Source organism: Pelophylax lessonae, assembly GCF_965119305.1.
Source record: "Pelophylax lessonae genome assembly, chromosome: 7".
NCBI classification, from domain to species: Eukaryota; Metazoa; Chordata; class Amphibia; order Anura; family Ranidae; genus Pelophylax; species Pelophylax lessonae.
The window spans coordinates 300,186,964-300,211,480 of NC_138774.1; the positions used below are offsets into that span (position 1 = coordinate 300,186,964).

The 24,517-nt window shown below is 45.2% G+C and overlaps 1 protein-coding gene across 1 annotated transcript in view; it reads right to left on the reverse strand.

Moving 5' to 3' along the window:
* Positions 1 to 24,517, reverse strand: part of TEX11 (testis expressed 11) — a gene marked incomplete at its 5' end in the record, with an annotated part of 118,119 nt that overhangs the window by 8,959 nt on the left and 84,643 nt on the right. Inside the window, 8 exons of the mRNA XM_082264254.1 lie at positions 2,770 to 2,919; positions 4,700 to 4,772; positions 7,772 to 7,888; positions 8,662 to 8,732; positions 9,460 to 9,543; positions 12,374 to 12,414; positions 12,501 to 12,548; positions 14,073 to 14,158. Of these exons, the coding sequence (XP_082120380.1) occupies positions 2,770 to 2,919; positions 4,700 to 4,772; positions 7,772 to 7,888; positions 8,662 to 8,732; positions 9,460 to 9,543; positions 12,374 to 12,414; positions 12,501 to 12,548; positions 14,073 to 14,158 (670 nt within the window). The remainder of the gene's footprint in view (positions 1 to 2,769; positions 2,920 to 4,699; positions 4,773 to 7,771; positions 7,889 to 8,661; positions 8,733 to 9,459; positions 9,544 to 12,373; positions 12,415 to 12,500; positions 12,549 to 14,072; positions 14,159 to 24,517) is intronic.

The window sequence follows — 24,517 nt, forward strand, 5'->3', positions numbered from 1 at the left end:
CATCATATTGTTTTTTATTATTTCAAATGATTTATTCAAATGATTAACCTAAAGGACAATCACAATTCCTTAGGCTGTAACTTTTTGTAAACAAAAAACAGATAAAGTCCCTCCCTTCCCCTTTTAAAGCCAGGGGTGGTCTCCTTCCTGAGCTTCCTCACTCTCACAGCCAGGCAGATCACTTGAAGTTGAAGGGCCAGGGGTTTTCAGCTGATCAAAAGGCAGAACAGGAGCATGCGCAGTCTTCTTAATCGCGGTTTGATTTGATTCGCTCAATTGATGATGATGTGCCAGGCCAGCTTCATCAAACCTACAACGCTTAAAGTGAAAAATGCATCAAAAACTACTAACAAAGTGGCTGTGCTAAAAATGCTAATAAAGTGCCTGCAATTATATATATATATATATATATATATTCTTCTTGTATTCAAAATCATCGCCCACAGTATCAAAAATAAAGTGACATGTCTGTGCTAAATGCAGTGCAAATTATTCCCACAATGTAAATGTAATTCATATAAAATATATATGACAATACCACAATAAAATAAGTTGTGATTGTGAATAAGTTAGGTGCAAGTTTAAGTGTATAAACTAAACTTTATAAGGAAAAGTCCATAACTGAATTCCAGTGTGCAATCTAAGAAGTGCTTGTCACTTGCTGTCAGATGCTTCCACCTTTCTTCTGTGATCTGCTCAAGTAAAGTGGTGGACTGGATAGCCTCTCTCTCTGCCTTAGTAGCACTGGCACTGCACTGGTTCAAAAAGCTGTCTATATTATTGTCATTATAAGAACTTGTCAGAACATGCTTCCACCACCTGTCCTTCACACTAGTAGTTCTCATTTGCTTTGCTCAAGTCAAGTGCCACTGCCAGTGGCCACTGCAGTGCAGGCACAGCCGCACAGGCAGAGGCAGGCCGCAGGAAGCACAGGCCGCACCACAACACAACACTTATGGTCCAGGTCCATGGACCATGGATGGTCGGATAATCATCATAGCCGTCATTCTCACTCTTCTTGGTTCAAAAAAGCCACCCATGACCCGTGTGTATATAATATATTAATATTTTATATTGATTATTTGATTCTCAAATGGCACATTTGCCATGGCAAGGATTAGGCCCTCTCCACGGTCCACCTCACTCACCTCATAGAGAAGAAGATGAGATAACGAAGAAAATGCTCCGAGTCCCGCCGCCCGCGTCACAACTCCTCTCAGTAAGGGGCCTAAGGGGTGGAGTCTGAGTGACACATCACGTTTAGAGGCGCAGACCTCGAGCGGGAAGACGGCAGCACGGCTCCTCCAGTGCGGTCTTAACTTGATGATCATGACAGTGATTCCGCAGGCCGCGGCGCGAGCGAGGCTGTGGGATTGATTGAATTGAGTTGTGCTGCCTACTGCTACACGCTACCTACTACTACTACTAAATTGTGAGTCAGTATATTTTATTTCATTTTTATATATAAAAGCGGTATTGTTGAGCACTACTAGCCACTAGATCTCCTGGCTGTCACTTTGTCACATGTTGGGGAATCACATCGGCTCAGCTCCAGAAGTGGCGGTGTCCCCGTCATCCTGCCAGGGCCGCCAAGAAGTTCATCACCTAATCTTAAGTTATTAATATCTTATGAGGAGAGGACCTATGAGATTGAGAATTGAAATAATTAAATATATATGGCTTTTTGAACCAGTGCAGTCAGTGCCACAGTGCCACCCAGACGCTATCCACCAGTGCCACCACCATTAAATGTGTTGGTCGGTCACTCGAGCACTGAAGGAGGTGGAAGCATCTGACAAGTGAAGTGACACTTTAGATTTGCACACTGGAATTCATTTATGGACTTTTCGTTATAGATAGGTTTACACACTTCAACCTGACCTAACTTATTTCATAACTTATTTTATTGTGATTTATTGTCATATTTTATATGAATTGAATTTACTGTTACATTGTGGGAATAAATATTTCCACTGCATTTAGGCTTTAGGACATTCATGTCACTTTATTTTTGATACTGTGTGGATTGTGGGCAGGGCACTGGGGGCAACAATGATATTATATCGATTGCACAGGCACTTTATTCGCACAGCCAAGTTGTGTTTGTTAGTAGTTTCTTGATGCACTTTAAGCGCTGTAGCACAATTTATTTGTTGGTTTCATATTTTCTTTTTATTGGAAAGATTTGGTATAGCAGCTTTTATTATACACAGCCTTTATTTTCGTATGCGCTGATAATACACATGTTTTGAGCTTTATGTAACCTGCCATCTACTGTTCTGGCAGTGGTAATTTTTTTAAAAGTAACGAGTAACTATGCAGCACAAAAAAAAAATACTTGAGTAGAAGTATCGAAATCATCGAAAAAATGTAGTGAAGTAAAAGTAGAAGTAGGAGAAAAAAATTCTACTCTAGGAAAGTACAGATACCGCATTTCGGTACTTAAGTACAGTACTTAAGTAGTTCTACTTCGTTACTATACATCTCTGGATACCATTGAGAGATGTAGTTTGGTGTGGCATTGGACCTATGTCTGAACAGACGTGAAGCGCCATACAGGGCCCTCCCCCTGGCACCCAGACTGAGGAAGATTTGTGATGGCCATGGTTTGTAATGTCATCGGTGGTTTCAAAGTCTTTTTTATGTCATATAAATTTCTGAGGGGAAAAGGGTGCAGTCTGGGAAATCATGGGGGAAGGGGAAAAAAGGGGGAACTATTATGGGGATCCCAGAGTCGGGCTTTGGCGCAGTAGATATTTGGGCACTCACATGCAATAGATTCCAGTATCTTGGCGTCGAGGTTGGGCAGCCCCCACACGTATTCCAGCACACTCTCCAGCGTCGGATCATTCAGCTTGGCTCGGGCTTCGAACTCATAGAGGACTAAGAGGGTCTCAGAGTTGTCACTGGAGAATTCACCTGTGAAGGACATATAACTCAACTCCCAGCAGAGATAAAAGACAGATCAATGCAGCTCTCTATTCAATAATACATATTATATCAATGCAAGCAATGTGTGTACCTGGATGTGACTTTGTATCACCCTTTTACAATTCTCTGTACAGTAGAGAGCAGACAGGGAGAGGGAGTGGAAGGTATGGGAATCAATCAAGTGTGCAGCATGCAAATATGCTGACTAGAAATATGCCAACAAAGGTAAGATGCCGATAGATGACCTTATCACTCTGTAGCTGCTCTTTTGCTGACCAAAAAGGTTAACTTGGAGTGCAGAGAGGACTTTAATGTATTCCATAACCTTAAGAATGTGTTGTGCAGCATTCACTGCATCGGCTGCTGAAAAGGGAAAGCAGGGAGAGCTGAGTTGCTGAAAAGGAAAAGCAGGGAGAGTTGAACTGCTAAGAAGGGGGAGCAGGGAGAGCTCAGCTGCTAAGAAGGGGGGAGCAGGGAGAGCTGAGCTGCTGAAAAAGAATGCAGCTAGAGATGAGCTGCTGATAAGTGAAAGCAGGGAAAGCACAGCTGCTGGGAAGGGGGGGGGGCAGGGAGAGCACAGCTGCTGTGAAGGGGGAGCAGGGAAAGCTGAGCTGGTGATAAGGGAAAGCAGGGAGAGCTGAGCTGCTGTGAAGGGAAAGCAGGGAGAGCTTAGCTGCTGAGAAATGGGAGCGGGGAGAGCTCAGCTAATGAGAAAGGGGAGCAGGGAGAGCTCAGCTTCTGAGAAGGGAAAGCAGGGAGGGCTCAGCTGCTGAATAGGGGGAACAGGGAGAGCTCAGGTGCTGAGAAGGGAAAGCAGGGAGAGCTCAGCTGCTGAGAACCAAGGAGAACTTACAGTAGCTGGTGAGAAGGGGGAGCAGGGAAAGCTGATCTGCTGAGAAGGGAAATCAGGGAGAGCGGAGCTGCTGAGAAGGGAAATCAGGGAAAGCTCAGCTGCTGAGAAGGAGGGGGGCAGGGAAAGCTGAGCTGCTGGGAAGGGAAAGCAGGGAGAGCTGAGCTGCTGAGAAGGAGGAGCAGGGAAAGCTGAGTTGATGAGAAGGGAAAGCAAGGGGAGCTGAGCTGCTGAGAAGAGAAAGCAGGGAAAGCTGAGTTGCTGAGAAGGGAAATCAGGGAGAGCGGAGCTGCTGAGAAGGGAAATCAGGGAAAGCTCAGCTGCTGAGAAGGAGGGGGGCAGGGAAAGCTGAGCTGCTGGGAAGGGAAAGCAGGGAGAGCTGAGCTGCTGAGAAGGAGGAGCAGGGAAAGCTGAGCTGCTGGGAAGGGAAAGCAGGGAGAGCTCAGCTGCTGAGAAGGAGGAGCAGGGAAAGCTGAGCTGCTGAGAAGGGAAATCAGGGAAAGCTCAGCTCCTGAGAAGGAGGGGGCAGGGAAAGCTGAGCTGCTGGGAAGGGAAAGCAGGGAGAGCTGAGCTGCTGAGAAGGAGGAGCAGGAAAAGCTGAGCTGCTGGGAAGGGAAAGCAGGGAGAGCTCAGCTGCTGAGGAGGAGCAGGGAAAGCTGAGTTGCTGAGAAGAAGCAGGAGGAGCTGAGCTGCCTAAAGTAAAGTTTAAGGATGAATTTCCCCACAGTGTCTGCAGCTACGGAGGTCAGTGAGGGTTTAGAATTTATGTAAATACTTGTACATCTAAAGCCTAGCCATAGGTTCCCTTTACAGTAAATGTCTACTCATGAATATTTTAGCCTCCTTTTCTTATGTGAAGTTTTACTTTTGGGAAACTTAAAGGACATTTTCATATAAGAATATATAAACAGGATATACCTGTAGACTTCATATTATTCCATATCTCCCGACATAAGGTAATGCTTTCCAAAGAACGGGCAAGGAACTTAACCTGTACAGAGAACAGAATTACCAAACTTCATCACTTTACTAACACCTGGCTGAATAATTGCCTAACTAAATTGAAATGTAAGATATCATACAGCAGCCTTACATTACAAGGTATGTAACAGCAATAAAATACCAAATGTAAAAATGTCATTATCATGTTGGTGAGGAACCGGGGACGGCAGACAGAAGTAGATTACATTTCAGCTTTAGGATAGTTAGTTTTGGATGGAGTGGGAAAGGATTTGAATCCCTGCCCTGATTTTCTGCTATAGGGCGCTCTATTAGCCAGATTTCCCCTTACTTCCTGTTCTGCTGACAGCCGTTTCACCAGACAGGAAGTGAGGGAAAATCTTCAACCGGGACCCAGACAGAAATAGAAATCTGACCGGTATCTCGGGAGTGCCCTGATTTTCTAAAGAAAAGAAAACATCTGCAGATTTTCCCATACTTCCTCTATTTCCTTTATCATTTTAGAAGAGATTTCCATTGTGTGGTAACATTAGGTGTTATATTGTCTGAAGATGTCATTTATTTGTGTTTCCTATTGTTAGTATTTGATGACTCGGTGACTGAGCCGGTTCTGGGTCATGTGATTTGCATGTTTGTACAAGCATCCCTATGATGAATCCGGTTGGTCCTCGGCAGTGTATGGCTCCATGCTGCTATAGATTGTCACTTATCTCTATTCCATGACAGTACTGAGATGGTGAGAATGAATACGCTACGAGAAAGCAAAGTTCTGCAATGTACAGTGAGTGCAGCGCAGGAAAAGTACACCATGCTCTTATTTACTTTACATAGATGGTAATGTGATCAACGAAACATATTCCTTATATTTTCCTGGTTCCTCCACGCCCCCTCATCAACATGCTAATGACATTTGTAAGTAAAACCTTCCCATTTTCATTACATACCTTGTTTTAGACTAGGTCTCTGTGATTCTCTATGCAATGCAGGCAGATCATGGCTGCTGGGAGGGGCCAGAAAGGGGTTGTACATAGCTTCCTCAAAACATCACAGCACCCTGCCTCATTACTCCTCTAAAGAGCCCTCAGTCCTGATTCAAAGAGTGGGAGGAGTTATGCAAATATCAAACTGCCTTGATGGGTGGGCGCCAGTCTGGAGGAGTGGGCGTTCCTAGGCAGGCTGGATTGGCATACAGACTTCCCTTGGGAGGAGTTATGCAAATTTAAAATTGCTTTGATGGGTGGGTGCTAGTCTGGAGGAAAAAATGACCGCGCTCAAACAAGTAACATACCTTATAAATAAATACACATGACCCCTGATGACGTTGGCTACGCGGTGACGAAACGCGTGGGGACGTGGGATCGTAAGAGCGGAACTTCCGGTTTCTATTTGGAACGCAGGTGAAACCGCAATCTCCTTGTACATTGGCTCTTTGGAATTTTGATTGTAGTAAGTGCAACTTTATGATCTATTTAAGTGTTTATTGCTGATACTACGCCATGAGAGCCCCTTTGTATTTGCTAACAGACTGCCCTTGGGAGGAGTTATGCAAATATAAAAATGCCTTAATGGGTGGGTGCCAGTCTAGAGGGGGGGGGGCATTCCTAGGCAGGCTGTATTAGCATATTGAATACCCTGGGGAGGAGTTTGCTAAAATATGAAACTGCCTTGATGGGTGGGTACCAGTCTGGAGTAGTGGGCGTTCCTAGGCGGGCTGTATTTGCATACAGACTGCCCTTGGGAGGAGTCATGCAAATTTCAAATTGCCTTGATGGGTGGGTGCCAGTCTGGAGAAGTGGGCATTCTTAGGCAGGCTGTATTAGCATATTGAATACCCTGGGGAGGAGTTTGCGAAAATATGAAATTGCCTTGATGGGTGGACGTTCCTAGGCGGGCTATATTTGCTAACAGACTGCCCTTGGGATGAGTTATGCAAATATGTATTTGCCTTGATGGGTGGGTGTCAGTTTGGAGGAGTGGGCATTCCTAGGCAGGCTTTGTTTGCCTACAGACTGCCCTTGGGAGGAGTTATTCAAATATGAAATTGCCTTGATGGGTGGGTTGTCAGTCTGGAGGAGTGGGTATTCCAAGGCAGGCTGTGTTTGCATACAGAACACCCTAGGTGACGCCCGCATGTAAGGCTGAGCCTCCATGAATGTAAGATCTGAAATCCAATGAATGGAAGATGCGGACCCGTTACACCTGTGCAAGACTGAAGTGGAAGGAACCAGTACACATGCGCAAGACTGAAGTGGGAGGAGCCAGTAAGTACACCCGTGAAAGACTGAAGGGGGAGGAGCCAGTACACCTGTGCAAGACTGAAGTGGGAGGACCCGTTACACCCGAGCAAGACTGAAGTGGGAGGACCCGTTATACCCGTGCAAGACTGAAGTGGGAGGACCCGTTACACCCGTGCAAGATTGAAGTGGGAGGAACCAGTACACATGTGCAAGACTGAAGTGGGAGGACCCGTTACACCCGAGCAAGACTGAAGTGGGAGGACCCGTTATACCCGTGCAAGACTGAAGTGGTAGGACCCGTTACACCCGTGCAAGACTGAAGTGGAAGGAACCAGTACACATGTGCAAGACTTAAGGGGGAGGAGCCAGTACACCTGCGCAAGACTGAAGGACAGAGCGGAGGGAGATTTAACAACAGCACCATCCTAAATGAAAACTAAGCTCTCTTTTTTTCTGTACATGTATTTTAATATGATGAACTTGGCTGATTCTAATTTGTACCAAATACAAGATTAAGCGGTATAGTCCCTTCTATGGTCTGGTGATGTCACTGGGTGGTCAGTCTTAGCATCCATCCTCAATGTGGGTTAGTAAGAGGACCTCAAGGTCCCCCAAGAAGAAGGCCTGGTTACCTCTGCTTAGACGGAGACCCCCTGTATCTAGGCCCATGTATGGTAATGGGGGGGGTTCAGTCTGGCTGTAGTGTTAGACAGATACATCTGCTTTAAATGTATTATTATAATATATTACTAAAGAAGGTTTCTATGGGAAACGCGTTGTCTCAATGTTCTACCTGCTCTGAGTGCTCTGTGGCCTTCCTTGCCATCTCCAGGTCCACGGCTGCCGCCATCAATAAACACGACTTCTGCGCCACAAGCACCGTCTTGTCACAAGGACAGAACATGGAGATCTGAGAGAAAGAAAATATCACCCATGCTGGAATCTACCAGAGTTCCCCACCCTTGCTGTCCCCAGGGTACATTGTATGAAATGGCCTTTTTAAGTTGCGCTAAATTAGTAAACATAAAAAGTCCACAAGCGTATTATGATCCTGGTGAGTTTCTCTACCATCCCCCCACCTTGAAGAGTAATCCTGCATGTCAACATCACCACCAAATAGCTAAATTACATGGACTTCTCATTACAAAAGGTCACAAGCGCTTGTGGCCCCATACCCAGCCCGGGCCTTTAAAGCTTCAGAGGGTCTTCCACTTTGACTCGCCACTCTCCTCAGCACGGTGTCATAGAAGTTCCCCAAAATATAAAAGGTTCCACACACTGTAAAATCGTCGTTTTGTTGTACAAATAAGAATAAAGTTGCACTTACATTGTAGATACAAATAAAGCGCCTAAAATTGCATGCGTAGGCCGGCACACATACAAAAAACCCATCCTTCCGTGACTTGAGGGTAATGGTAACATCAACACGTCGCTCCTCCCTACACGTTTCGTCATACGTTGACGTCGTCCAGGGGCTTGCCTATGCATGCAATTGTAGGTGCTTTATTTGCATCTACAATGTAAGTGCGACTTTATTCTTGTGGACTTTTTATGTTTACTAATTTAGCAGAACTTAAAAAAGCCATATTGTATTTGAACTGTGCCAATATCTCACAGATAAGCTGCTGCTTGCAGCATTTGTTTATTTATTATATATAGTGCTGTTTTTCCATTCTGTTTTACCTTGTATGAAAGAAGAAAGCAATCTCTCATCAGCAGGGGGCGCTCCTGAGCACCGACAGCCACATTCCATGCTGTTGGCATTACAGAGACATCAATATATTAATGTTGTTAATATATTCCAAAACTATACAATTCTAATGTATAACCGGTATTTCATAATACCCTTTAGATTGTAAGCTCCATGAGCAAGGCCCTCCGATTCCTTCTGTATTGAACTGAATTTAAATTGTGCTGTCCTTCTATATATTGTAAAGCGCTGCGTAAACCGTTGGTGCCATATAAATCCTGTATAATAATAATGTGACGGTACTCACCATCACTGGGAGTGAAAGACAGATACTTAAGGGACACTGAGAATATGGTTTGGATTACTTCAAATGGGAGAGTAATATTTATCAACAATATCTCTCAAGAAATATGAAGATTTGAACCACAAGGAAAGGACAACAGGAGCAGGTGAGCACGTCTGGGAGATCTCCTGAGAGTCCGCCGGGTGGGCTGGTGAGTGTCAGTCTGGAGGACAGTGGTGGAGAAGCTAGCCTGGAGGGCTAGTGAAAATTCAGTGTGTTTGGCTGTGCGGGGTGGAGGAACCCATTTTAACTGCAGCTCCTTAGGGGGTGTGCTGCACCTACTATCCTGAGTGCCCATGGGGGCTCCACACCCCAGCCTGGAGTGCCACCACCAAATACTTATAGACTTATTGTAAGTCAGGGAGGGGCACAGAACAGGCTAGCAGACTATTACATTTAATAGTGTCCATTCTGTGATGTCTTCCTGACCCTGTGGTCCCATTCTTACCAACTTTCCTGAACCAATGAGCTTCGTCGATTCGTTTTTCATGCAGCCCACTCCACGCCAGATGCTCTGCAAGCTTTTTGTGAGCTGAGGAATGATAGATGTGAAAATATTACCGGAGTAGAGTGCCATTGGAGGGGATCATCACTGCATCTGAGCGCCACAAACCAAAAACACTATTTCATTCATTTTTATTATTAAAAGTTAACTCCGCCATCCATCCATCCATCCATGTCTCAATGCTTTATTTTGTTGAGACATCCCTTTGAAAAACACCCCCCTCTCCCTCCTAGCATTTATGGCTGTGGCCATCTTGAGTAAGGGCAGATGCTTCATGTAGCATTTACTTCCTGGAATCCATCTGCCCTTAGAGTGCGCTTGGCTGAGAAAAACCCAGCCGTCCGTTCTTCTCCCTGGAATGATCACAAAGCGCCTTCTATATACCATCACAGGTCTCTATGATCATCTCAGAAACCACGCCCCCCCCCACAGTTAGAATCACTCCCCTAGGCTCACATTTAACCCTTTGATCACCCACAGGGTTAACCCCTTCCCTGCCAGTGTCATTAGTACAGGGACAGTGCATATTTTTAGCATTGATTACTGTAGTGATGTCACTGGTCCCCCCAAAAGTGTCACTTAGTGTCAGTTAGGGGTCCGATCTGTCCGCCGCAATGTCGCATTCCCGCTAAAAATCGCAGATCGCCGCCATTACTAGTAAAAAAAAAAAAACAATAAAAATGACATAAATCTTTTCCGTAGTTAGTAGACGCGATAACTTTTGCACAAACCAATCAAAATACGCTTATTTTTTATTTATTTTTTTACATAAAATATGTAGCAGAATACAAATTGGCCTAATAGGATGAAAAATATTGATTTTTAATTTTTCTTTTGGGGGGAATGTTATATAGCAGAATAAGAAAACAAATTTATTTATTTATTTATTTTTTATTTTTTTTTATCAAAAATATGTAGCAGATAATAACTTGGCCTATAAAAGGATGAAAAATTTAGATTTTTAAATTTTTTTTGGGGGGGGGGAATGTTTTATAGCAGAAAGTGAAAAATATTGTTTTTTTTTTCTAGAATTGTGTCTCTTTTTTTGATTATAGCGCAAAAAATAAAAATCGCACAGGTGATCAAATATCGCCAAAATAAACTTCTATTTGTGGGGAAAAAAAGGACATAGATTTTATTTGGGTACAGCGTCGCATGACCGCGCAATTGTCAGTTAAAATAATGCAGTGCTGAATTGCATAAATTGGCCTGGTCATTAAGGCGGAAAATCCTTCCGGTCCAGTACTGGTTAAAAAATAAAAAATGGAACGTTTACAATCATTTTTAATGGAAGGTTTGCTTTGAAGACTTTATATTGGCATGAGGTGTATAGAAATCATTATAAGGAGGAACCTCGCTCTTCCAATCAGCATTGATTATTAGTAATCCTCGTAGTGTGAGCATTAGTAAACAGAGAGGAAAGTATCTCATATTTACTTGTTTTATTATTTTATTTTTTTACATTGGCCTTTAGTAAATCAACCCCATTGTGTCCGTGTCCCCATTGTGTCCGTGTCTCCATTGTGTCCGTGTCCCCATTGTGTCCGTGTCCCCATTGTGTCCGTGTCTCCATTGTGTCCGTGTCCCCATTGTGTCCGTGTCCCCATTGTGTCCGTGTCTCCATTGTATTCGTGTCCCCATTGTGTCCGTGTCCCCATTGTGTCCGTGTCCCCATTGTGTCCGTGTCCCCATTGTGTCCGTGTCTCCATTGTATTCGTGTCCCCATTGTGTCCGTGTCCCCATTGTGTCCGTGTCTCCACTGTGTCCGTGTCCCCATTGTGTCCGTGTCTCCATTGTGTCCGTGTCTCCATTGTGTCCGTGTCCCCATTGTGTCCGTGTCCCCATTGTGTCCGTGTCCCCATTGTGTCCGTGTCCCCATTGTGTCCGTGTCTCCATTGTATTCGTGTCCCCATTGTGTCCGTGTCTCCATTGTGTCCGTGTCTCCATTGTATCCTTGTCCCCATTGTGTCCGTGTCCCCATTGTGTCCGTGTCTCCATTGTGTCCGTGTCCCCATTGTGTCCGTGTCCCCATTGTGTCCGTGTCTCCATTGTATTCGTGTCCCCATTGTGTCCGTGTCCCCATTGTGTCCGTGTCCCCATTGTGTCCGTGTCCCCATTGTGTCCGTGTCTCCATTGTATTCGTGTCCCCATTGTGTCCGTGTCCCCATTGTGTCCGTGTCTCCACTGTGTCCGTGTCCCCATTGTGTCCGTGTCTCCATTGTGTCCGTGTCTCCATTGTGTCCGTGTCCCCATTGTGTCCGTGTCCCCATTGTGTCCGTGTCCCCATTGTGTCCGTGTCCCCATTGTGTCCGTGTCTCCATTGTATTCGTGTCCCCATTGTGTCCGTGTCTCCATTGTGTCCGTGTCTCCATTGTATCCTTGTCCCCATTGTGTCCGTGTCCCCATTGTGTCTGTGTCCCCATTGTGTCCGTGTCCCCATTGTATCCGTGTCCCCATTGTGTCCGTGTCCCCATTGTGTCCGTGTCCCCATTGTGTCTGTGTCCCCATTGTGTCCGTGTCTCCACTGTGTTCGTGTCCCCATTGTGTCCGTGTCCCCATTGTGTCCGTGTCCCCATTGTGTCCGTGTCCCCATTGTGTCTGTGTCCCCATTGTGTCTGTGTTCCCATTGTGTCCGTGTCCCCATTGTGTCCGTGTCCCCATTGTGTCCGTGTCCCCATTGTGTTCGTGTCCCCATTGTTTCCGTGTCCCCATTGTAGACATTCACCATCACTTCCTGTCCTGACAGAAAGTGAGAGGAAATTTCTCTATTACAATCACAGACAGCAATAAACACCTAACAGAGGCTCAATCCAATATGGGACTATGATAGGATAAAGAGAAGTAGAGCTGACCATACCTATATCTATATAGGACATAATATTCTCGGTGTTGTGTTCTCTGTGGAGATAGAAGAGATTTGCACCATTACAGGCGGTCACAGGCTGGAAATGAAATTGCAGTGAGAAGTTCTTCTCCTGGTTTACCTGCTTTGGTCCTCAGGCTCCTCCCTCAGTGCCAGGCGCACCAAACACCTAACAATACAAATATAGGGGGAATACGGGTGATTAGCGGACATCAATGCTGATTACTATAACACCACCCATCTCACATTCTATTTTACTGGCAGTTTTCAGATGCATATAACTGCTCCCAAAACGCACACGTGTGAGCAGGGAGCCAATCAGAGAGCTCTTTACATTTTTTCTGATTAGTGTAATAGCGGTGTAATAGAGGTGTAATAGCGGTGTGGTAGTAGTGTAATAGTGGTGTAGTAGCTGTGTAGTAGTGGTGTAATAGCGGTGTGGTAGTAGTGTAATAGTGGTGTAGTAGCTGTGTAGTAGTGGTGTAAAAGCAGTGTAATAGTGGTGTAGTAGTGGTGTAGTAGCAGTGTAGTAGTGGTGTAATAGTGGTGTAGTAGTGGTGTAATAGCGGTGTATTAGCTGTGTAGTAGTGGTGTAAATTTAATGATTTATTTATTTTTAGAACATGCCTTGGTATAGTATATAGATATATAGTATATAGATATAGATACATAGTATATAGATATATAGATATATACCTGGGTATAGTAAGGATTACCTGAGTGAGATGAAGACTCGCTGTGTGCCCAGGCACTGTTGGCTCTGGTATATATATAGTATATAGTATATAGATATATACCTGGGTATAGTAAGGATTACCTGAGTGAGATGAAGACTTGCTGAGTGTCCAGGCATTGTTGGCTCTGGTATATATAGTATATAGTATATAGATATATACCTGGGTATAGTAAGGATTACCTGAGTGAGATGAAGACTTGCTGTGTGTCCAGGCATTGTTGGCTCTGGTATATATAGTATATAGATATATATACCTCGGTATAGTAAGGATTACCTGAGTGAGATGAAGACTTGCTGGGTGTCCAGGCACTGTTGGCTCTGGTATATATAGTATATAGATATATATACCTCGGTATAGTAAGGATTACCTGAGTGAGATGAAGACTTGCTGGGTGTCCAGGCACTGTTGGCTCTGGTATATATAGTATATAGTATATAGATATATACCTGGGTATAGTAAGGATTACCTGAGTGAGATGAAGACTCGCTGTGTGTCCAGGCATTGTTGGCTCTGGTATATACATAGTATATAGTATATAGATATATACCTGGGTATAGTAAGGATTACCTGAGTGAGATGAAGACTTGCTGTGTGTCCAGGCACTGTTGGCTCTGGTATATATAGTATATAGTATATAGATATATACCTGGGTATAGTAAGGATTACCTGAGTGAGATGAAGACTCGCTGGGTGTCCAGGCATTGTTGGCTCTGGTATATATAGTATATAGATATATACCTGGGTATAGTAAGGATTACCTGAGTGAGATGAAGACTTGCTGGGTGTCCAGGCACTGTTGGCTCTGGTATATATAGTATATAGTATATAGATATATACCTGGGTATAGTAAGGATTACCTGAGTGAGATGAAGACTTGCTGGGTGTCCAGGCACTGTTGGCTCTGGTATATATAGTATATAGTATATAGATATATACCTGGGTATAGTAAGGATTACCTGAGTGAGATGAAGACTTGCTGGGTGTCCAGGCATTGTTGGCTCACACATTCCAGCGCTGTCACAGCCGCCTTCTGTTGATTATTCTGAGGATAGAGAACAGAATTGGGAATCTTTCTGACCAATAATAAGTCAGTAGTAAAGTCTCGGACATGTTGCTGTGTCACTCCAGTGAAAAAGATGGAAGTAGAGAGACATCTGACACACCTGGAAGTGTCGGATGTTGTGGATTTCTATTAGTGGTGTAATTCTACAATAGAGGAAAGATCGGAAGCACAGATGGTTGGACTGGAAAGTATTATTATATTTTTTCTGGGTGCATTTTTTTCTTTTTCTCTCTCTTTTTTTAAACAACCTTATTTTTCTTCCCCTAAGCGGGGGGTAATGGTTCAGGCTGGTGGTGGTGTGATGGTGTGGGGGAGGAGGGGGGAGAGGTAATGGTTCAGGCTGGTGGTGGTGTAATGGTGTGGGGGCCTTTTGGCTAAGATCAAGTGTAGTATCTGTTCTTATCAGTTGGTATGGACCTCAGCTAGTACCAGTATGACCAAAACCCGGAGCGCTCTAAGTATTGATGTATGGGGAGTAGGTCATCTGGGAAAGAATGTGGGGACCGCCGCCTTCTGATTCGAATGGGTTGAACTGTCCTAACCAGTTTGAAGGGAGCAGGAAAGCCGGTCTGACAGGGTGGCCGGTGGAACTGCTCCTGGATGTAATGGGCTGAGGAACAGGATGGCGAGGGGAGGGCTTTCTCTCCTGGGTTTTGATCTGGCCTGGCAGGAGACCTGTCCCCAGTGGTAGGTAAGCTCTCTCTAAGCTGTCCAGGTTCTGATGTCTGCTGGTGGGGATAGGCTACACTCGGTCTGGCCGGGGGCTGAGATAGAAAAAGCCCGTGGTGTAAGTGCCCCTGGGGTGGCAGCCCAGGGGTGCCTTAATTCTCACTGGTGAGGGGCAGCTCGCCTTGAGTTTTTCGGCACCTTGGTCACTGCACCTACACACCTTTTTCACACCTGCCTCTTGGTACAGGCCTTTTGGCTCGCACCAGAGGAACTTTTTATTCCGGCCGGAAGGCCTGCCTTGGTTCCTCACATGGCACCATAGCACTTTCCCCACTTCCCCTTCCCCCACTTCTGTGTTTGTTTGTGACTTTTTCTTTGTAGTTTGTACACTGCACTATCACCTTTTTTTCTTTATTTGCACGACTTGTAGGGTGTGGGTCCTCGGGCCCAGCCTTGAGTCTTGGGAGGGGGTGGATATGGCCTTTTGGCTTAGTTCGCCCTCTCTCATGGGGTCTCCCTTCGGGGGAGCCCCACCTAGTACTTGGGGTGGGCTGTTTCGGCAGTCCCCCTGGAGAACAGGGTCAGTCTGGTTTCGGCCAGACAGACCATAAGTACCTTAAATCCCTGTCAGGAGTATTGCGCCCCGGGGGATCGAGATTAGGGTCCTACCTCTTCGGAGGGAAGACCATTTTCCGCACACCCTGTGCACTTTTTGTGTTCTCGCGTTTGCGTGTGTGCACTTTTTTATGCACCGGGTGGAGTCTTTTGAGTGTGTTTCACACACCACGGGCTTTAAAAAAAAAAATGGTGTGGGGGAGGAGGGGGTAACGGATCAGGCTGGTGGTGTAATGGTGTGGGGGAGGAGGGGGGTAATGGTTCAGGCTGGTGTGTAATGGTGTTTGGGGGAGGAGGGGGGGGGGGTAACGGATCAGGCTGGTGGTGTAATGGTGTGGGGGAGGAGGGGGGTAATGGTTCAGGCTGGTGGTGTAATGGTGTTTGGGGGAGGAGGGGGGGGGGTAACGGATCAGGCTGGTGGTGGTGGTGTAATAGAAACATAGAAACATAGAATGTGTCGGCAGATAAGAACCATTTAGCCCATCTAGTCTGCCCAATATATCTGAATCCTATGAATAGTCCCTGGCCCTATCTTATATGAAGGATAGCCTTGTGCCTATCCCATGCATGCTTAAACTCCTTCACTGTATTTGCAGCTACCACTTCTGCAGGAAGGTTATTCCATGCATCCACTACTCTCTCAGTAAAGTAATACTTCCTCATATTACTTTTAAACCTTTGCCCCTCTAATTTAAAACGGTGTCCTCTTGTGGTAGTTTTTCTTCTTTTAAATATGCTCTCCTCCTTTACCGAGTTGATTCCCTTTATGTATTTAAAAGTTTCTATCATATCCCCTCTGTCTCTTCTTTCTTCCAAGCTATACATGTTAAGGTCCTTTATCCTTTCCTGGTAAGTTTTTTCCTGCAATCCATGTACTAGTTTAGTAGCTCTTCTCTGAACTCTCTCTAGAGTATCTATATCCTTCTGGAGATATGGCCTCCAGTACTGCGCACAATACTCCAAGTGAGGTCTCACCAGTGTTCTGTACAGCGGCATAAGCACTTCTCTCTTTCTACTGCTTATACCTCTCCCTATACATCCAAGCATTCTGCTGGCATTTCGTGCTGCTTTATTACATTGTCTTCCCACCTTTAAGTCTTCTGAAATAATTACTCCTAAATCCCTTTCCTCAGATACTGAGGTCAGGACTGTGTCAAATATTCTATATTCTGCCCTTGGGTTTTTACGCCCCAGGTGCATTATCTTGCACTTATCCACATTAAATTTCAGTTGCCAGAGTTCTGACCATTCTTCTAGTTTTCCTAAATCCTTTTCCATTTGGCGTTTCCCTCCAGGAACATCAACCCTGTTACATATCTTTGTGTCATCAGCAAAAAGACAAACCTTACCATCGAGGCCTTTTGCAATATCACTCATGAAGATATTAAACAAAATTGGTCCCAGCACAGATCCCTGAGGTACCCCACTGGTAACATGACCTTGTTCTGAATGTTCTCCATTGACTACAACCCTCTGTTGTCTATCACTCAGCCACTGCCTAATCCACTCAACAATATGGGAGTCCATGCTCAATGACTGCAGTTTATTGATAAGTCTTCTATGTGGGACAGTGTCAAAAGCCTTACTAAAATCTAGATATGCAATGTCTACTGCACCTCCACCGTCTATTATTTTAGTCACCCAGTCAAAAAAATCTATAAGATTTGTTTGACATGATCTCCCTGAAGTAAACCCATGTTGTTTTTCATCTTGCAATCCATGGGATTTAAGATGTTCCACAATCCTATCCTTTAACCACTTCCCGACCAGCGCACGACGATCTACGTCGGCGCTCAGCCCCGGCCAGGCAAACTGACGTAGGCCTACGTCAGCACTTTTTGCCGGCCCTGTGCGCGCTCCCGCGCCCCGCCGCCGCCGCCGATGACTCGATTGGGTTCAGAACCGATCAGTCATCAGGTCCAGGCCAATCATTTTTGGTCTGGACCTGTTGATCGGTCCTACCCAATCAAATGTCACTCTAAGCCTGTGAAATGTAAACACAGGCTTAGAGGAGATGTGCCCTCCCCTCCCAACGGTCTTTTTGGATCCAGCGTGAGAGGAGAGCACATCTTACTGTGAGTACTGCACCAAGCACACCCACACACAGTTAGATAGGCACATTTCACCCCCGATCGCCCCCCCAATTAACCCCTACAGCACCTGACACAACACACACTATATACAGCATATAGCATATACCTATATACCTGTATAAGTGTGATTTGTGAACAGGTGTAGCACTTGCGACCCCCCCTTTTCCACTCAAATTACCCCCCACCCCCCCCTAATAAAGATTTAACCCACTGATCCCCCCTGAACCCCCCCTGATCACCGCCGTTAACCCCTACACCCTCTGTCACATCAGCACTAATACAAACGCAATATACAGTATTTTTGTATTTTTGTATTAGTGTCATTGTGATCAGAATTAGCGCAGGCGACTAAGTTTCTGTCCCAAGAAGGTTTAGGGTCCCCGCCACCCGCCCAATAAAGATTTAAGCCCCTGACCCCCCCCTGATCACCCCTACACCCCCTGCCATAACACACACCTTATACAGTATATAGCATTTTGCTATATACCCGTATAAGTGTCATTTGTGGTCAGGTCTAGCGCTTGCGACCCCCCCTTTTCCACTTGAATTACCCGCCACCCCCCCCTAATAAAGATTTAAGCCCCTGATCCCACCTGATCCCCCCCCTGATCACCGCTAGTTAACCCCTACACCCTCTGTCACATCAGCACTAATACAAACGTAATATACTGTGTTTTTGTATTTTTGTATTAGTGTGATTGTGATCAGAATTAGCGCAGGCGACTAAGTTTGTGTCCCAAGCAGGTTTAGGGTCCCCCCCACCCGCCCAATAAAGATTTAATCCTCTGATCCCCCCCTGATCACCCCTACACCCCCCTGCCACAACACACTGTATACAGTATATAGCATTTTCTATATACCCGTATAAGTGTGACTTGTGACCAGGTTTAGCGCTTGCCACCGTTTCTTTTATCCGTAGGATACCCGCCAGCCCCTTCCAATAAAGATTTAAACCCCTGATCCCCCCTGATCACATCCCGTTAACCCCTACACCCTCTGTCACATTAGCACTAATACACACATAATATACTGTTTTTACTGTATTTTGTATTAGTGTCATTGTGACTTGAGGTTGCTCTAGCTAGCTAGTTTCTTTCCCAAAGGAGGTTTAGGGTCCCCGCCACCCCCCCAGATCCCCGGCGCATAGTTTAGAAATAACCCTTTGATTGCCACACACGCACGCACGCACGCACGCACGCACGCACGCACCTACACTTCCATTTCTAGTATAGTGTTTGAACAGATCAATATCTGATCTGATCAGAGCTATACTAGCGCCCCCATAGTTTAGGGTTCCCAAAACGCGGTGTTTGCACGATCAGTACTGATTCCTGCCAGCACCTGCGTTTAACCCTTTCACCCAGGCAAGTGTAGTAATCAATAGATTACTGTCACTTGCAAAAAAACACAAGACACAAAACCGCTGTGTTAGCAGAGTCAGGCCTGATCCCTGCTAGCATTAGCAGTTTTTTTGGTAGCGCTTGAAATAGTCTTCGACAACCAGGTGCTTTTATTACCTGTGAGTCGCATCACTGTACGGGTAAATTTAGTTACCAAAATGTCTAAACGTTCGTACAGTGATGAAGCTATTTACAGTATAATGACCATGTCAGGTGAGAGCGATGGGGAAGCCTCACCGGCAGAATCAGGGTCAGTATACGAACCAGATGACGGCAGCGGCTCCCTGACAGATAGCTCCGACGACAGATGGGTCCCTGTTAGACCCAGGCGTACCCGACCCCATTCTGAAGTTGTTGAGATGCAGGAATCGCAGGGTGCTCGTATGGAGCAGAGTGTGGTTACTAGTGCCGCTCATTTTTCTGGCGACCTGGCAAGCGCCAGCGGCCTAGTACACCCTGGACCTAGTACAACCAGCACTGCAGTAAGACCTGGTGACGTGGCGAGTCCCCTAAGTGCAGTTGAAGCTGGTGCGGTGGCTAGCACGAGTAGTGGCCCGCAGCCACCGCGTATTCGAAGACAGGCCCGTAGAGCCCATAGTGCCCTCCCTGATGCGCTGGCATTTCCTAATTGGCAACCCACTGATTCTACAGCGCCAGTACTTCCCCCATTCACCGCCCAACCTGGAATCCACGTGGAGACAGCTGGTTTTACGCCCCTGAACTTTTTTGAGCTGTTCTTCACGGAAGATCTTTTCAGATCTATTGTGGATCAATCAAATTTATATGCTCAACAATTTATCGCCGCCAACCCAAATTCGCACCTTGCCAGACGATTCGGCTGGAATCCTATAACGGTTTCCGAATTTAAGATCTTTCTGGGCCTTTCCCTCAACATGGGCATAACTAAACAGAGTGAAGTGCGGCTATATTGGTCCACTAGCCCACTTCACCATATGCGCATGTACTCTGCCTCCATGTCTAGGGCGAGATATGAGCAAATTCTGCGATTTATGCATTTCAGCGACAATGAAATCTGTCGTCCTCGGGGAGACCCTGCATACGATCGGCTCCACAAAATTCGGCCCCTCATAGACCACTTCAATCAGCGGTTTGCAGCCTTGTTTACCCCTGAACAAGTTGTCTGCGTTGACGAGTCCCTGATTAAATTTACTGGCCGCCTTGCTATGAAACAGTACCTCCCCAGCAAGCGTGCCAAGTACGGGGTCAAACTGTACAAGCTCTGTGACAGGGCCACAGGCTATACAGTTAGTTTCCGGGTCTATGAGGGAAAAGATAGCTGTGTGGAGCCCCCCAACTGCCCAGACTACATAGGGAGCAGCGGTAAGATTGTTTGGGACTTGGTGTCACCCTTATCCGGAAAGGGGTACCATTTGTACGTGGACAACTTTTACACAAGCGTGCCACTATTTAGTCACCTGCTCGAATTACAAATTGGCGCATGTGGCACCGTGCGACCTAATCGCCGGGGCTTCCCCCAACGACTTGTAGATTCCCGTCTTAGTCGGGGGGCGAGAGCCTGCTTGAAAACGGACAAATTGCTTGCGGTGAAGTGGAAGGATACACGGGATGTTTATGTTCTGTCCTCCCTTCACCCAGACACGACAGTCCAAATCCCTACGGCAACTGGCGTTATGGAGAAACCCCTCTGTGTCCACGAATATAACCTTAATATGGGAGGGGTGGACCTTAACGACCAGCTTTTGGCGCCGTATTTAGTTGCCCGTAAAGCCAGACGCTGGTACAAAAAAGTGTCTGTTTATTTATTTCAATTGGCCATGCTGAACGCCTTTGTCCTATACAGGGCGTCAGGACGAACTGGATCTTTCCGGGAATTCCAGGAAGAGATCATCCTTGCCTACCTGTACCCAGGAGGCATGCCTGCCCAACTTCCCCTTCCAGATGCAGTGAGCCGGCTGCATGAGAGGCATTTTTCACATGTCCTCCCGAGTACCCCTACCCAAAGATGGCCCCAAAGAAGATGTCGTGTCTGTAGCAGGCGCGGATTTAGGCGTGACACCCGCTATTATTGTCCCAAATGTCCTGACCAACCTGGTCTCTGCATCGGGGAATGTTTTGAGCGCTACCATACACTAGTGGAGTATTAGTGTAGGGTACAGCACGACACAGTGTAGGGCACACAAACACAGGGTCTCGAAGGATGTTGGATGTCCATCGACATTTTGAGAGACCCAAGCTGGAAGAGAAGATCGCAGAAGATCGCAGTCCCTCCCAAATCAAGAAACAGTTAGAAAGAAAAATAAAAGGATCCAAAAACTGTTGTTGTGTCAGTAATTTTATATGTCCTTCTACTCTTCCTACTGTACTTTTTTTTTATTGTCCTTTGTTTGTTTTTTCATTCTTTTGTGACCTGTTTCTCTTGCAGGTACTCGTCCGCTACCACGCATTGATTTTATATATTCTGACACAAACAGTGTTTGCGTTCAGCATATATGGATACCTTTGCTGATAGCAGCTGTGGTGATTTTCTGATTTCAGCACTGCAGTTAAAATCCTATTTTGGTATACGTGGATAGCGCCGTGTATACCCATCATTAAATTCAGTGGGTGGTTGTTTGGGCGGTTAATGATGAAGATCCAAAAACTGTTGTTGTCAGTCATTTTATATGTCCTTCTACTCTTCCTAATGTACTTTTTTTAATGTACTTTGTTTTTTCATTCTTTTGTGACCTGTTTCTCTTGCAGGTACTTGTCGGCTACCACGCATTGATTTTATATATTCTGACACAAACAGTGTTTGCGCTCAGCATATATGGATACCTTTGCTGATAGCAGCTGTGGTGATTTTCTGATTTCAGCACTGCAGTTAAAATCCTATTTTGGTATACGTGGATAGTGCCGTGTATACCCATCATTAAATTCAGTGGGTGGTTGTTTGGGCGGTTAATGATGAGTAATACTACGCATTATTCCTGTGCTGATTTCTGATAGGTTCTCTTTTTTTCCGTTCAGCCCACAGGCTGCATGAAAAAAAAAAAAACCTATATGCCAAACAAGGACCAGCAATGTACTGGTGCATTGCTGGACGTTGAGTGGTTATACCAGGATGATGCCTGCAGATTTAGGCATCATCTTGGTATCGTTTTTTACAGCCAGCGGTCGGCTTACATGTAAAAGCAATCCTAGCAGGTAATTGGCCGCTAGACTGCTTTTACATGCAGTGGGAGGGGCCTCCCCCCCCCCCCCACCGCCGCCTTCCGCAGCCTTCCGTGGTTTTTCTCGGGCTCTCCTGTCCCACCGGTTAACCCGAGAGTGCAGCCGGTGGTTCAGTTATCTAACCATAGAGCTAATTGGAGATGAGAATGGCTCCAATCATCTCTATGGCCTAAGATGCCGGAGGCTACGAGCATTTTATGACTTCTGTTTCGCCAGAAATAAACAGGGCCATTGGGAAATTGGGAAAGTATTTTATCACACCAATTTTGGTGTGGTCAGATGCGTTAAGGTCAGAGGAGAGATCTAGAGTCTAAAAGACCCCAATTTTTTTAAAAAAGAGTACCTGTCACCACAGATTGCTATCATAGGGGATATTTAAATTCACTATGATAACAATAAAAATGATTTAAAAAAAAAAAAATTAAAGGAAAGGTGTCAAAATAACATAAAAAAGCAAAAGAAAAAAAAAAAAAAAATTGAGCCCCCCCCCTTTCCCCCGGTGCTTGCGCGCAATGGCGCACGCAAGCGGTGGTCTAGTGTCATATGTAAACCGCAATTGCAGCATGCATGTGAGGTATCGCCGCGATCGCCAGATCGAGTGCAGTAATTCTTGCAGTAGACCTCCTCTGTAAGTCTAACGTGGTAACCTGTAGAGACTTTTAAAGGTTTTTAAAAATGTACGTATGTTTTTGCCGCTGCGCAGGCATGCGCAATTTTTAAAGCATGTCATGTTAGGTGTCTATGAACTCGGCATAAGATCATCTTTTAAATTTTATCAAAAAAATTGAAATTATATAGTGTATTTGTGCAATAAATTTTAAAAAAATGTATTTTTTTCGCAAAAATTGCGTTTGGAAAATCTGTGCGCAAATACCGTGTGACAAAAAAATTTGCAACATCCACCATTTTATTCTATAGGGCCTCTGCTTTAAAAAAATATATAATGTTTGGGGGTTCAAAGTAATTTTCTAGTAAAAAAAAAATATTTTTTCATGTAAACAAAAAGGCACAGAAAAGGCTTGGTTTTCAAGTGGTTAGAAGAGTGGGTGATGTGTGGATAAGATTGAGCATAAAATGCCGGGACAGTTCAAACACCCCCCAAATGACCCCTTTTTGAAAAGTAGACACCCAAAGCTATTTGCTGAGAGGCATGGTGAGTCTATGGAGTATTTTATATTTTGCCACAAGTTTCGGGAAAATTATTATTATTTTTTTATTTTTTGTTTTTTTACAGAAAGTTGTCACTAAATGATATATTGCTCCTGCATGCCATGGGAATATGTGAAATGACACCCCAAAATACATTCTTTTGCTTCTCCTGAGTACAGGGATACCACATGTGTGAGACTTTTTGGGAGCCTAGCTGTGTACGCAACCCCGACAACCAGTCCACATCTTCAGGTTTTCTAATGGCGTAAATTGCTGATTTTACCCCTGACTACCTGTCACGGTTTCAGAGGCCCTGAAATTTCAAGATAGCACAAACCCCCCCAAATGACCCCATTTTGCAAAGTAGACACTCCAAGCTACTGGCTGAGAAGCATGGTGAGTCCATGGAATAGTTTATATTTTGCCACAAGTTTCGGGGAAAAACATTTTTTTTATTTTTTTAAATTTTTTTACACAAAGTTGTCAGTAAATGATATATTGCTCACACAGGCCATGGGTATATGTGAAATGACACCCCAAAATACATTCTGCTGCTTCTCCTGAGTACAATGATACCCCATGTGTGAGACTTTTTGCCAGTCTAGCCGCGTACAGGACCCGGAAAACCAATGCGCACCTTTTGGCTTTCTAAGGGCGTAAATTGTTGATCTCACTCCTTACTACCTATCACACTTTTGAAGTCCATAAAAAGCCAAGATGGCACAAAACCCCCCCAAATGACCCCATTTTGCAAAGTAGACACTCCAATCTATTTGCTAAGAGGCATGGTGAGTATTTTGCAGCTCTCATTTTTTTTGGAAAATGAAGAAAAAACAGGAAAATGCATTTTTTCCCCTCTTTTTTCAATTTCCAAAACTGTGTGACAAAAAGTGAGATCTGCAAAACACTCAACATGCCTCTCTGCAAATAGCTCAGGGTGTCTACTTTCCGAAAAGGGGTCATTTGGGGGGGGGGTTGTGCTGTCTTGGCATTTCATGGCCTCCAAAACTGTGATAGGTAGTCAGGAGTGAAATCAACAATTTACGCCCTTGGAAAGCCTGAAGGCGATGATTGGTTTTCGGGGTCCTGTACTCGGGTAGACTGCAAAAAAGTCTCACACATGGGGTATCCCTGTACTCAGGAGAAGCAGCAGAATGTATTTTGGGGTGTCAGTTCACATATACCCATGGCATGTGTGAGCAATATATCATTTACTG